Source organism: Hetaerina americana, unplaced genomic scaffold (genome assembly GCF_022747635.1).
Source record: "Hetaerina americana unplaced genomic scaffold, ioHetAmer1.1.p SCAF_2, whole genome shotgun sequence".
NCBI lineage: Eukaryota > Metazoa > Arthropoda > Insecta > Odonata > Calopterygidae > Hetaerina > Hetaerina americana.
The window spans coordinates 359,463-373,518 of NW_027286763.1; the positions used below are offsets into that span (position 1 = coordinate 359,463).

At 44.6% G+C, this 14,056-nt stretch overlaps 1 protein-coding gene across 1 annotated transcript in view; it reads right to left on the bottom strand.

The window, feature by feature from the left end:
- Window positions 1–14,056, bottom strand: part of LOC139687931 (uncharacterized) — a 537,017-nt gene that overhangs the window by 11,249 nt on the left and 511,712 nt on the right. Inside the window, exons 6-7 of the mRNA XM_071585280.1 lie at window positions 11,519–12,246; window positions 7,454–7,835 (exon numbers count right to left, since the gene is read on the bottom strand). Coding sequence (XP_071441381.1) covers window positions 7,454–7,835; window positions 11,519–12,246 — 1,110 coding nt within the window. The remainder of the gene's footprint in view (window positions 1–7,453; window positions 7,836–11,518; window positions 12,247–14,056) is intronic.

Sequence of the window (14,056 nt, forward strand, 5' to 3'; positions counted from 1 at the left end):
AGAAATACACACTAAAGATACGTCAACGTACCAAAGTTTTTGAAATGCTTTTATGTTTCATAGTTCATGATGATTTCTGTTCTTAATCCGAGGCACTGGCACTATTTTGGGAGCATTGATGTAGGAACGGTTTCACTTGGGGAGACGGGTATGCAAGCATGAAATATATTGTTTGGTACGCTTGTTGGGATCAAGAAACGGAGGAAAGGACGACAGAAATTTGGTCCTACCACTGATAGTTATTGAAAGAAAATACCGCGAATTAATATTCTCATTTCACGGACTTTAATGGAGCATAAAAGTGAGATTTTTACCAATTTATTTTTGGGGTCCAAACATTAGCCCTTCTTACGTCAATCTCTAGGGAGAGAGGGTGGAGAACTCTTCTTGCAGGCGTATGAAATCTCCATTAATGAATTAGAAATAATTACAAATTTTTTGTAACTTTTTAACCGTTTTGACAGTACCTTAACGTCGAAAACTTCTCGTTTCATTTCACCACAGCGTCACACTAACGAATCTGAGATCGTGGAGTGGGAAGACCATTTTGGAAGATCAAATGGATGCGGGCGGAAGTGGAGTTCATCAAGAAATGCTTTTTGTATTTAACAGAATCCACCGATTATGAAGTCCCGAGGCAGTGTTTTTTTAATCCTTGGGTAGAATACGACACGATAAAGCAATGTAAAAACGCGATAAATTTGAAAGGAGGGGATGCTCAAGGCACGAGTTGGCTTCATGGAAAGACGTCATCCCCATGGGGGGCTCGATATACGTACAACATATTCCAGCCTTAGCAGCAAGAAACTGAAGCTGGATAGCCACCGCAGTTTTTATAAGACTGTACGTACATATGCATGCTCTGCGTTAACACAAATGCATTCGACTTGGGTCCGGGAAAATCCGGGCCTAATTGGTGACCCTAAATTTGCAAGTAAGAGGCACTCACCAGTCTCATTTAAAGCACTCATTCGTCGGAGTATCACCATTCGAGACCTTCATGACAAACAAATTGAGTAGTTTCAGGCGTAATGTGGTGGAATCTGAACATAATAAAGAAAGGATAGTAACAATTTTCCAGTATATTATTAAAATGTTTTGGAGCAGTTCCACTAAAGACTGAATTTTTGATGTCAAAATTCAGTTTAAAATCGGAAAATTGGCAAAAAATCGAATTATCTAGTGAAAATTTGTTACTTTTTTATTTATTACTCCATGTAAAAATAGTATTGGCATCAAAACAGCTGAAAACTACTGATCTGAATGAAATCGAATTAACATTTTTATCGAGAGTAAATGAAATTAATATATCCACCAAGTGAAAGTGGATGTTCCGGAACTATTAAGCTTAATTATTTCAACAAAGATACTATCTGCAAGTCAAAATTTGGATAAACGTCACATTTTCCCTATCGTAAGTATAAAAAATTCTGAACCAAACTGTAAAGGAAACGTATTCACTCATACTAATTTTGATCCAATGCCTTTAGACACAAGTGGAGTGATGAAAATGGATGATAGTGACGCAGAAAATCAAATTCCTCCACAAAAATTATCCAACAATTACTTCTTTAAAACCATATAATTCATTACAGTTTAACAACCACTTTTACGAAAAACTTCAGAGTGGCATTAAATAATTCCAGAAACAATTATTGATGAAACCTGGTAATATGGAGCATACATCTGGAAATTTGAATGAATGAATATAAATGAATTTTTCTAAGGAAATTCCAATAAACTGCGGGAGATGCCGCAACAGTAACTTTTAACGGAGTCGTCCACTAATCTGGATTTCAATTTCAGAATTTCAGAGAGTAAAAATCATTCGCCTTGACCTCGAACATTTCAGAGTTTAAGAGGATGCCTCGATATCAGGACGTGCCTGTGTTCACCGAGTGTCTGAAATTCGCCAGCGTCCGAGGCTTCGGCCGCCGGGATTTGGAGAGCGGCACTGCCGGACTCTCTCGGAAATCGAGGTTCCGATCGTGTTTTTTTTCGAGCGGCGGTTGACCGCCTAGTTCATCAAGAAGCGTGCAGTTTCACTCTCGACTTCTTCCGCCGGGAAGGCCGTGCTTCCGTTTTGTTTACTGGATCAAGACTGACCTTGACTCCTGTTGTGTAGAGCTTGGGCTCCTTTTTCTTTGCTACCGCCGGGTGCGTGTAGCGGGGAGGGAGTAAACACGAGTGTTTTTTCTTTCTTGGAGTGCTTTCGGTGCGCTCTTCCTTTTTTTTCGCGCTGGCGTGCTCGATTTGATTTGTTTCAAAATGGTCGTACGTCACGTGAACACGCTCGCCTTGCAAGTTGATGAGAAGGCAAAGCCCCCTACTCCGTTGGAGGTCCACCTCTTTACACTAGAGTCGCTGGGCCTCACACCCGAAAAGATTGTGGCGATTCAGTTTGGATATAACCGCCATTTGGTATTCCTGAAGTTGGCAACTGAAGCTATTATGAAGAGGATTCTAGATAATATCCCACGAAAACTACCGTTTCCATCCAAAAATGATCCGAGGACGACGATTACCATGGACGAGACCTCCGGTAGCCCTTGTAATGTCAGGGTTCTATGTCTCCCCGTGGAGACCCCATTGGAAGCTATAACAGGCGAGCTTCAACGTTTTGGAAACATCCATCGCTCGTGGGAGAACAGGTGGGAAGGAGACAAGATGGCGCGCGTGCTGACAGGTACGAGAGTGGTGCGGATGACGGTCGAAAGAAATATCCCCTCGTACCTCCACATCGGCGGAAACCGGGCCATCATCATCTAAGAGGGTCAGCGCCGCACCTGCGCCCGTTGCAACCAAGAAGGCTACGAGCGCAAACCTACCCTCGGAACCAGGGAGGGAAGAGCTATGCGGAGGCAATGTTGTTGGCCTCCAACCCGAACACCGCTGAAAAGGTGGATGAGCCCAAGATGGCTGTGGAGGAGAGGGGGCGGTCGCTGATACTTATCGAGGATGCGCCCCCAGCTGTTCCCGCCGAACCCCTGCTTCCCCCTCCACTTGGAGGGAAATTTCAGAGGGAGCGAAAGTCGTCAATGGAAGAAAGGGATCCGAAGAAGAAGAGGACGGACGACACTTCACCGTTGATTTCGAACATCGATCAAGCTGCGGTCCCTACCAGCTCGGATATACTCTCACGACCACCGGCCCCTATCTCCGTGACCCCGTCAAAAGAGGACGGATAATCCTGCGTCCTTCCTTTCTCCGGCCACGCCAACGACGCGCTCTCCTCGCAATCCTTGCATCACGGGCTTCCAACTCCTCGAGAATCACGGGTGACAGCGGGGGAGGATGTATCCGATTGCGACTGTCCCCCTTCCCCAACGGCGGGCCCCTCGATTCCGTTATCACGGAAACTCAGGAAAGTATCACCGGCCGCGGAAGTTGACACATGTACGAGTAAAACTTTGTCGACGTCAACAATCCCAGACATTCCATCGTCCTTCTCCTTTGAGGACAGCCAAGGTGTCGATGATCTTCCCGGGGCTCCTGTAGAGACGGACCAATTTGTCCGATCTCCTCTGATTTCTTAAGACGTGGCCCCTTCGGCAGATAACCACCAGTCCGCCACCACGGCCCCCCCTGAGGCCACCTCCTTGGATGGAACGGCCCACAGCTCTGCTCGCTCGAAGAGGGCCCCCCGTGGAATACCGCCGAGTAACCCGCTCTTCGTAGAGACCACGGCTGGGTCTTCCTCTTCGGACGAGGTCGGAGGGGAGGTATGGGGTGACAACTCGAGACCTCGATCGTCGACCCGTCGGACGAAGCGTCCCGGGAAGCGGCGAAGCACTCGTCGCCCGGGTTCGAGCCGCGACGTAAGCCACGACCATGACTCTGGTAAGTGATGTCCGGTGCCCATAGCTGTCCTCTCATTCCACCAATGAATATTATTTCGCTAAATATTGCTGTCGTTTATACGGCTTTTCCGACATTTTCTCCGCGATCTTAGGGCTGATTTAATCCTCCTTCAAGAGATAATTAATGGTTTCTGGCGTAACTTTATGGAACCGATTCATTATAAATAAATGAAAGGACTAACTTTGTAGTTCCACACGAAAACGATTTATTCACACGACCCAGGTTTCGAAGTAAAACTTCCTGATCTGACCTGATGATGAAGTTTTACTTCGAAACCTGGGTCGTGTGAATAAATCGTTTTCGTGTGGAACTACAAAGTTAGTCCCTCCTTCAAGAGGTAAAGAAGGACATAGTATGGGATGCAAACATCTTTAAGGCTATCGGGAATTTTGACGAAAGTCATTCTGGCACCACCACCCAAGTCCGAAATGGCATTCCGTTCTCTCATGTTCGCCGCCACCCCTCGGGCCGAATAACGTCCGTTATCGTGAATGGTATCCAAATCACAAACCTTTACGCTCCCTCCGGTGAGCGCGGGAGGGCAGAGTGCGAAACATATTTTAATGAACTTCTCCTCCCCTACCTGTATTCCTTCTCGGGGAAGGCCATATTGGGCGGAGATTTTAACTCCATCTACCGCCGAGAGGATAGTGCCTCGAACAGGGATAGGGTGACATACTATCCAAGCCGGGCGCTCTCACTGATGCTCGACTCCATTGGAGCGATTGACGCAGTGCGTTCTTATTGCGCCGGTCCCGCCCCCTTCACGCAATAAGGGTCTAACTCTCGGACGTGGATTGACTACCTCTTCGTCTCGGCATCCCTAAAGAATGATGTCCAGACAATGGACACCTTCCCGGTGTCCTTCTCTGATCATTGCGCAGTGATCATGAGAGTTAAATGCCCGGACACAACCCCGGGCGCGCACGTCCACCGCAGCGGCTCCGTGTGGTGCATGGACCTCCGCGTGTTGGAGGACGCGACTCGTCGTGATTCTATCCGCACCGGGTGTGTGAACTGATCGCGGCACTCAGTCCCGGTACAAACCTCTCTGTATGGTGGGACGAGGCTTTCAAACCCCGCATTGTCACCCACATTAAAAGGCAAACTTTTGAGAGGCGTAGGGAAAAAAATTACACCATATCCTTCTACCGCCGAGCGCTGGAAGAGCTCCTGCGTAAGGATGTGGCGCCGGAGGGTTTCAACGCCCAAGTGTCGTCCCTAAAATAATTATACTGGGTCGTGACCTCCAAAAATACGCTCCCCAAAAGTGGCAAAAAGAACTGGACACGGATATAGGGGGCCCCCAAACGCTATCTGAGCTTCGGTGCTGGATGAAATCCAACTCTGGCTCCGATATAGACAGAATCCCTGTCAGAGAATCTGCCGCCGGTGACACCGACCTCCTTAGAGAAGCGGCCCAGCACTTTCAAAACACCTTTAACAAGTATCCTCCATGAAAGGCCTCTCCCTACGCTTTCCACGGATCAAAAAGATGATTTTTGTCGAGACATAAGTTCAGACGAACTGGACTGCGTCTCCTCCATATTCCCAAAGGGAAAAGCACCCGGCTTGGACGGCCTACCTTTTGAAGTTTATTTAGCGTACTGGGATATTTTAAAACCTATTTTAACCCACCTTTTTCACTGCATTTTAACTAGCGGCTCTCTGACTGCAAGTCAGCGGACCGCCGTGATAACGCTTGTAACAAAGAAGACGCGGCCAAAGTCGTTCAACGACTTGCGGCCAATCGCCCTTTTAAACGCAGATTATAAAATATTGGCGCAAGTCCTACGATATAGAATGACGGCTGCTGCCGACATCGTCCTCTCTCCATCCCAGTACGCCGTGTCGAAAACTCGAAACATCTTCGACGCAGCACTTTTGATTCGCGGCATTATTTTTTCCGCACCCTTGTATGGCGATCGTTTTTTATCACTGATAGCTATCGATCTTGAGAAGGCATTTGACTTGGTCCATTAATCCCCCAGTCTACTGCCATAATATATTTTGGCTTTGCCGACTCTAGTCGGTCGAACGTTTTCTCGAAATCTACAAGGCACACACAGACATTCATTACCATTGTATTCTATGTCCCTCTTCACTAATGCTCCCACCACTGCAATGGCGTCACATGTTTCCTTCTCGGAAATTAGTCGCAAAATTATGATATTTTCAGGATTACCTTTGCTATATGTAAAGTCAAGTTTATCAGCCAACAGTCCTCACACACTACCGCTTTGCTCTTTCTAAGAGCGGCGATCAAAGTTGATCTTATGAAAACTGTCATTAAATCAGTTAGATTCCGAATCAATTATGCATGTATGAGCTAAAAAAGAATGGTTAACTTTCATTTTCTCATAAACTCAAGTTTCCTATCTTACTATCTGTTATTACTCATGGATTCAATTGAATACATTGAATTCAATCTTACCTGTTTCTACCCCTTAATGTATATTTATAAGTTTGCTGGCTTTATCTACCACAAGGATCTTCTCACTATTCTATCCACCGTCCCTTCTGAATCTTTTCTGAATCCATTAAAAGCTTTCCTGTCTTAACTCGTATAATCGGTGTAGTTTTCCCTAGCTACACCAATACAATTCTTTTACCTTCTTATACAGTACCTCCGTTTTACCCTGTATCTGAAATCTTTCCATATTCTCGCACTGATCTTTCCATAGCATTTTCTTAGAATTTCCACCATTATATTCTTAACCATTTAATTGTTTATTTTTATGCACATTATTCAACCAATTCCCACCATGATGGATGAAATATATAAAATGAAGAATGTCAATGACATACATTATTAACGTGAACAAAAGTGGCCTCTTCTCTGTGGTTAGACACCTCTGCAGCCGTCTCATTGCGGAAATCAGTCAACCTCACACTGCGTGGACTACCTTTCGCTTCTCTCCTATCCTTAAACCTATTTGGCATGGGCTACATGCAGCAGTTATCATTGCTCCGGCCAGAACTTGTTCCAGGGATCATTGGGCAAGGTCGCATTGATCAAGGTCGTAGTCCATGAGAAATAATAACGATTTAAAAAATAGGTTTTATATTAATTCATTATTACTATCAGTAGCCTACGGTTCAAATGTAGGCCTTGGACAATAATGTATCAGTAATATCATACTTTGTCTTTTAAAGACAAAGTTTACAAAACTAATACAACACCGTAAATATCATTTGCATGACACTAAATATTTCTCATCAGATCCACATGCTTCCTACCTCCCATTTACAACTGGCCATTCCCCATCCAAATCGCTCACCTAATATTTTCCCATCTATCTCGGCCCCTAAAACATCCCAATAACTCACAACTCCTTTTTCCCTTTCCTTCTTCGTATTTCACCGACGAGATTCTCTCCCCCCAGCACACCTTCGTTTATATCTCTTTTCTTTCATTTAATATTCAATTATTCTCCACACGCACATCTAAAAAGCCTCTCCCCATTCCAATCTATTCTCATCCCATATCCCAATGTCGAAGACATTCAAAGCTACGCTCTAAGTCAAATTCATTTCTTGAATATCAAATGCTCATTCAAGCAAATAACTAAAGAAATGCAGTTTTCCCTACCTTTGGCAGAGGATTCGCGGTCTTGCAGTGTAAGCAGGCCACTTCGGCGACCAAAGGCAGGTAGGGACGGGCGTAGGAGACACTGGCGTGCCCGTTCTGCAGAATGAAGCTCACGTTCCTCTCGTGCTCCGAGATCTTGGGCACGTCTGGACCGAAGGCGTCGCGGACAAACCCCTGGAGAAAGAGATCGGAGTACACGGTCTGCAGGGAGCCGATGGAGAAGTGCACGAATGCGTTGATTGCTCTCTGGAAGAAATCCATCTCCTCCGTGAAGGGCAATGAGAAGAAAGGGGTGACGGCGTAGGGCACCGAAACTCCCACGCGGGCCAGCATAGTCGTGTGGAACGCCACTGTGTTGATGTACATGAACGGCACGCGATATCTAGAGGTTTGAGAGAGAGAGAGAGAGAGGAATAGGAAGGGTTAAACATACACAGAGTTCAAGACTGACTTACAGTCTGCTTCATTCTCATAACTGTTCATTCGCGTTCACCCCGCGGATGACGTCACGCGAGAAGTGAAAAGTAAAGGAGCGTAAAGAGGGGAGAAGTAAGCTTGATGGGTACGTGTACAAGGTCTGTCCAAAAGAAGTATGACTTTTTGTTTTCCCGGATAGACGGACCGAAGGATGGCGGTTTCTCTAGCTGGGTTTGAGAGAGGGGAGTCTCAGGAAAGGCTGGAGGCAGGTGGTAGTTGACTCCCAGCCTTTGTGGAGTGCGGATCGTTCGTTTGCGCAACCTCTATTACGTTACCTCGTTAAGTATCAGCATTAACTGGTTATTGGAACAGCGCTACACCATTAAATTTTGCCTGAAACTAAGCAAAACCGGGAAAGGGACTCATGACATGTTCAAGGCAGCTTATGGTGATAACGCAATGGATTGTTTTTAGTGGGACAAGTTATTTTGGGAGGGTAGAGAAGATGTTGAAGAAGCCCAACGTTCAGCACTCCCTTAGACCTAAAAAAAACGACAATCTTGTAAGAGTGAAGGCTTTTTTATAAAGGAATCACAGACTAAGTGTTCGCATGGTTTCAATGACCTTGGCGTGCCTAAAAGCGTTGTGCATCGACTTGTGACCGAAAACACGGACATGAGAAAGGTATGTGTGCGAAGTTGTTGCCGCGAGTGCTCTTAGACCAACAAAAGGAAACTCGTACGCGGATCCGCCAAAAGCTTCTCGACCATGTGACCTGTCTCTCTAAACTTCGCCTGACGGTCGTTCAGTACTCTTTCGCTGGTACTTACGGTGCACTCTTTCGATGCTATCGGTGGCTGTCGCAGTTTTTGGCTATACCGAACGGTCATCATCAACCAAGCTGGCATGACCGCGTTTAATTTCACCTGCCTAACATTTTACAGTCGTGAATGGAACTCCAGCGTATTGCCTTTCAAAAAAAATATGTAATGACTCTTCAAATATTCAATATTTTTCTGTTTTTAGGAAAACCCTCACACAAGGACCCTCTCAAACGATTGTCAAAAAACAACTGAAAGTCTGAAATGGGTGAAATTTTGGTGAGTACTTTTCAACGTTTGCGCAAACACATTCCCCAACATTTCTTGAACAGTTCTACAATTTTTATGTTGAGGTCGGAAACTTTTCAGATAACTCCTGTATAAAACACTTTTAATTAGCTCTTATACCAGAAAACACGACCTGACATCGGACCCTACTGTAAGTTCCTCTTTATTTATTACCTATATTACTTTTCTTCCTTCATTTCTAGATTTGTAAAACGTTATGCTAAACTTAGTGGCGCATTCAAAATAGTAGACGAGATAGGCTGTGAATAATTCACGGAGCGAAGGTTAAATTACAGATTATATTTCTTGCATAGATTGAAATGACGTCTCCTTAGCATTGACGTTGAAAATGTGTTATTACCCCCATCGCACCACGGCGGGTGAGATCATATCAATGAAGTTAGAGAGATTAAGAGTAGAGCAGATATATTTCAGATGCCATTTTTTCTACGAACTATACGGGATCAGAATTGTCCGGGTCAAATTCGGGTCAAAATTATTCTGGTATGCATTCACAACCCCTTGCCACACACTCTAGACATGGGTTGCAGGGCAGTCAAATAAAATGCAAAACAATATGCTCGTTGCTAACAAATCAAGAGTATTATCGCCCCTTGCTGGCAAAGTGTCACGTTGATGCAAATAGTTCAATGTGAAGGAATTCAACAGCGACTCACGAATATCTTTGTCTTTACCCCCCGTTTTTGAACTATATTCGCTGCAATCAATAGAGGGCCATTGCAATCTCCGCCAATTGTAACGCCTCGATCATTTTATTGGGATAAGAAACCTTTGAGTTGCAAAATTTTGCAGCATATCCAAAATATAAAAGGAGCTAGGCTGGGAATCACTCACAGAGAGTTAAATTGCAATTTAAATGTGTCATAAATTGAAGGGAGACCTTTAGCAGCGATGTTAAAAATGTATTGTTGGCCCAATCGTACTACGGTGGGAGAGATCATGTTAATGAAATGAGAGAGATTAAGAGTAGAGCAAAGAGTAAAGGGGTCAATACGAGCCTTTGAAATTCTCTAATCCACCCTGGAAGTTTCCTATTATTGATATCGACATTTCGAGTCCCACATTTTCTAGGTCTTCCACCCTCAGGCATCCTTCGCCTGCTATCCTCGATGTATTCAAGGAATTAAACTCGAGGAATTCAATTCAAGACGAATAGAAAAAATAAATCAACGAAAAGAGTTCATTGAGTAGGTATCTCATGAAATCCTAATTTAAATGAATCGTATTCGGAAAATGCAACACACAAAACCTCTAATTAAAAATAAATGAAACAAGTAAACTATTCGTGTCTAACGAAAATCTTGAAAACGGACTGTACACATGCGAATGCGCTTTAAACCCAGCAAAAACACACATATTGTCTTGTAAATAGAGCACGGGTGATGACCTCGAACTAATGCTGAACAGTACTAATACTTGACTGCCTTGACTTAACCTTGCTGCCCATGAAAGGACGGATGGCTCAATAAAATAAAATATCAAATCAGGATCTGCCATTAAATATTAATATACATAACGCTTCATAACCAGGCCTTAGTGACAGCCACGTGAACTCAAAATATTCCAGTTTATTCCAATAAATATGTACAGCAACGGTAACCAGGTGTTATTTTCGCCGACATTGACTTGCTTCTAAGCTTACAATCCATGCAATAGACGTGTGGGTATCATGTTTGAGACCGACTGTGTGGATATCAAAGCGTAACAATTTCTCTCTTGCAAATATTTAGTTAAAACTGAAAGCTCTCGCGACTCTGAACGGGCATGGCAGGAATGTAAATACTTACTGCAAATAAGTGAAACAAAATGGCCGATGACGCGTGACGTAACATACGGTTGACGTTCGAAACAAAACTATCTCTTATTCATGAATTATCCTGTGAAGACGCGGGGCATCTCGACCGCGGGCAATAGAGAATATCTTCTTTGAAATGGTATTGCTCCATCGACTAGAGGCAAGAAATATTAAAATCTTTCCGGTGAATAAGTAACAATTTCCTCGTCAAAGGCGAGTTGCCAGCGTAAGGAATATTTCCATATTGGACTCATCCACATTGGCTTAACACCGTGAATATTTAAATCAATATTTTAAAGAGATTTTCAAACTGCCAGTAGCCGAGATATTCGGCGGTTAAGAAAACATGACCCATGGCGATGAGCGATAATTTACAGAAAATATGATTAATGGAATGCCGTCCAAATACACAATTAAAATTAAGAGATATTCGGAAATATTGGGAAATACTTTATACGAGATGGAATACGTTTTTTTATTCTTGCCAACAATGCGCAAACAAGACAGTGAAGAAGAAACGACTATCTTCAGACGAAATGCTTGCCCTTAACGCGAACAAATACACACAGAGTGAAACTGACGTCCACACGTTGGCCTTCGACGTAGAGACGCTCACGGATCATCACAGCATTTTATTGTTCTTCTAAGTAACGTTTTCCGTGTGGTCAGAGTTCCCATTACCCGTGAGCATTCGGTACCACACCTGAATCCTATTAACAATACCTGTGGGCGAATCCGACAATGCAGTCCGGGAAGGCTCCGTCAGCAATCAGCAAGTCAAAGGTCAGGCTCTGGTCTCGGATAAAACTCGTGGTCACGGGGTCAGTCAAGAACGCTCGACACGTCCCGTGAGCGTATTCCATGACCTCTGGCACCTGCCGCAGGCTCGTCCCGTTGATCCTCCGCCCCAGCAGGTCCCAATCAGTGAATTCGCGGACGAATTGCACCAGGGCCGGAGGGGCGAGCTCGATCACGTACGAGACGTGATCCTCCAGAGGAGACGGTGGTGGTGGAGGGTCCAGGAAGCCCACCTTGGATGCCATCGCGTGTCTCGGTGCGCGGTCGAGCGGGCCCAGGGGGACCCCTTCACTGGAGTTGCGGTTGAGGTGGGCGGGTGCGTGAATCGACGCGGAGAGCAGGCGCCTGACCCTGCCAGCTTCGGCGGCCGGGTCCACGGCGGCGGAGATCGGAGCGGCGTCTGGCGGGAAGGCGCTAATCAAGGTGACCGAGTGCCCGCGCCGGATGAGGGCACGGCCCAGCTCGAGGAAGGGGATCTTGTGGCTCTTGGTGCCGCCTAAGGTCACCATGAGGATGCGGGCGCCATCCCCCGGCCGCGCCGTTAGGAGTAGCGCCAAGAGAGCCACCACGAGGGGGCAAAGAAGGCTGCTGATTGGAGGCCGCATAGTTCCTTGTGGGACCTCTCCCTCGAACGATGTGTCGCGCCCGAACGGCTGTCGAGAACAGAAATATAAATGCTTAAATACTCTAACCAAGAGAGGAAATCGCTCGGGTTTTGGGCGGAATTCGGGCCAAGATGTGGTCTGACGAGAGGAATAGAGAATGACGTGATAACTGATCCTAGGGCTTATTTGTCACCAAAATTTGTTGGATTATGAAATGACATTGATTACCGTTTTTCGTCTACACTCTCCTGTTGCTCCAAACCGCAAGTTAATTATTGAATTTCGCAGTTAGTAGGAGAAAACACCTGAGATGTTTTTTTTACACACTATCATTAGCATTTTGCTCATAATTTGATTGGAACACATGGTGATATTTCATGCTGCCAATTTGTGGCGACCGACTGCGTTTTTTCGTCAATGGTTATAAAGGAATAAAGGTTATAAAGACTTGTCAATGCTTGTTACTTAAGTTCACAGAAAACTTTCACCGTCCGTTTCACAAATATCAATTAGGGAATACAAGGTTTAATTAAATTTGTTTCACTGTTCATTGCTTTCCACAGAACATTTTAAGTAACCTAATGATACCGACGCAAATAGGTGTCAACAAAACATGCCTAAGAATTTAATTCTAGCACATGAAATAAAAGAAGTCCTTTCTTCCTGTCCAGCTCCACGTTCTGTGGATTTGTGAGATTCGTATTTTGATTTACCATTTGAAGCATGCATATTTTCCGGTTACGGAAACCAATTAACTCTCTTTATAACAGGAAAAGGTAGTTGAAACTATCAGATTATGATTGGAAAGTAACTTCCTCGATATTGTTTGACTTGCAACTCGTGCATTCAACCGATCTGTATTTCGCCACACCACTTCAAGGGACCGCGGACAAACAATATACGATACAAACTCATTGGGAAAGTACAACTAGTATTAGATCTAAGTGCTTTATTTATTATATAACACTTATAATATACTTTTAGCCCAAACATCTATATTATTCATCATTTGATAGAGAATAATGTATCTACACTGGTGTAAAATCAGCATATCATGTTCAGCGGAGAGATGATTCTCGTAACACAGTCGGCGGAATAACACGCGTAAAAAGGAGACACCGAAGAGCATGGAGGTAAAGATACAGAGTGCATATGTTTCTGTCAAGGAGTTCCCGTATTGATCTATGGACGAAGAAAGGAGGGCACTTCCCTCGCTAATCCGTCACGTTTGCGAGGGAGAATAGAAAGTGCAGGGCCAATACAGCGAAATGCGAAGAGCGAATCGTTGTGGTCCCTCAGCAGAACCCGTCAACCGCAAAAAACTCACAACGGCATAAAAAAGGGGAATAAAAAAACCTGCAAATGCTTCCCAGTTCAGTGGTAAAACGAAAACAACCAGGAATAAAAATGATTTTGGAAAATGGGAAGAAATCAAACATGATGAAGTCGAAGCGCAAATCGATCGGAGAAGGACAAGAAATGTCTGGGTACTGTTTAAACTTGTGTTAATGGCAAATCTGTGGAATACGCGTTTCAGTATATCACCTGATATTAGAGAAAAGTGTTGAGTATCCGAAGGAATGATCTCGGATTATCGAAAACTTGGATGCTATTCATTAATGTAAATTAGGAAATCGGGAAGATATTTCCAAGACATGCCTCTGCAAGACATGATCGTATTACTGTTATTTATATTTGCCAATTCAGCTCCCACCACTGCTCACGAATAAGTGACCCATTCGTGTCAACCGCAGTCCGTCCGTCGAGGAAGGGAGGGGGGGGGCGTTGGAAATAAGTTTTCATTTATTCATTTATATACCCTACAAATTACCTGTAAGCTAGGGTGTGTGGCAGGGGG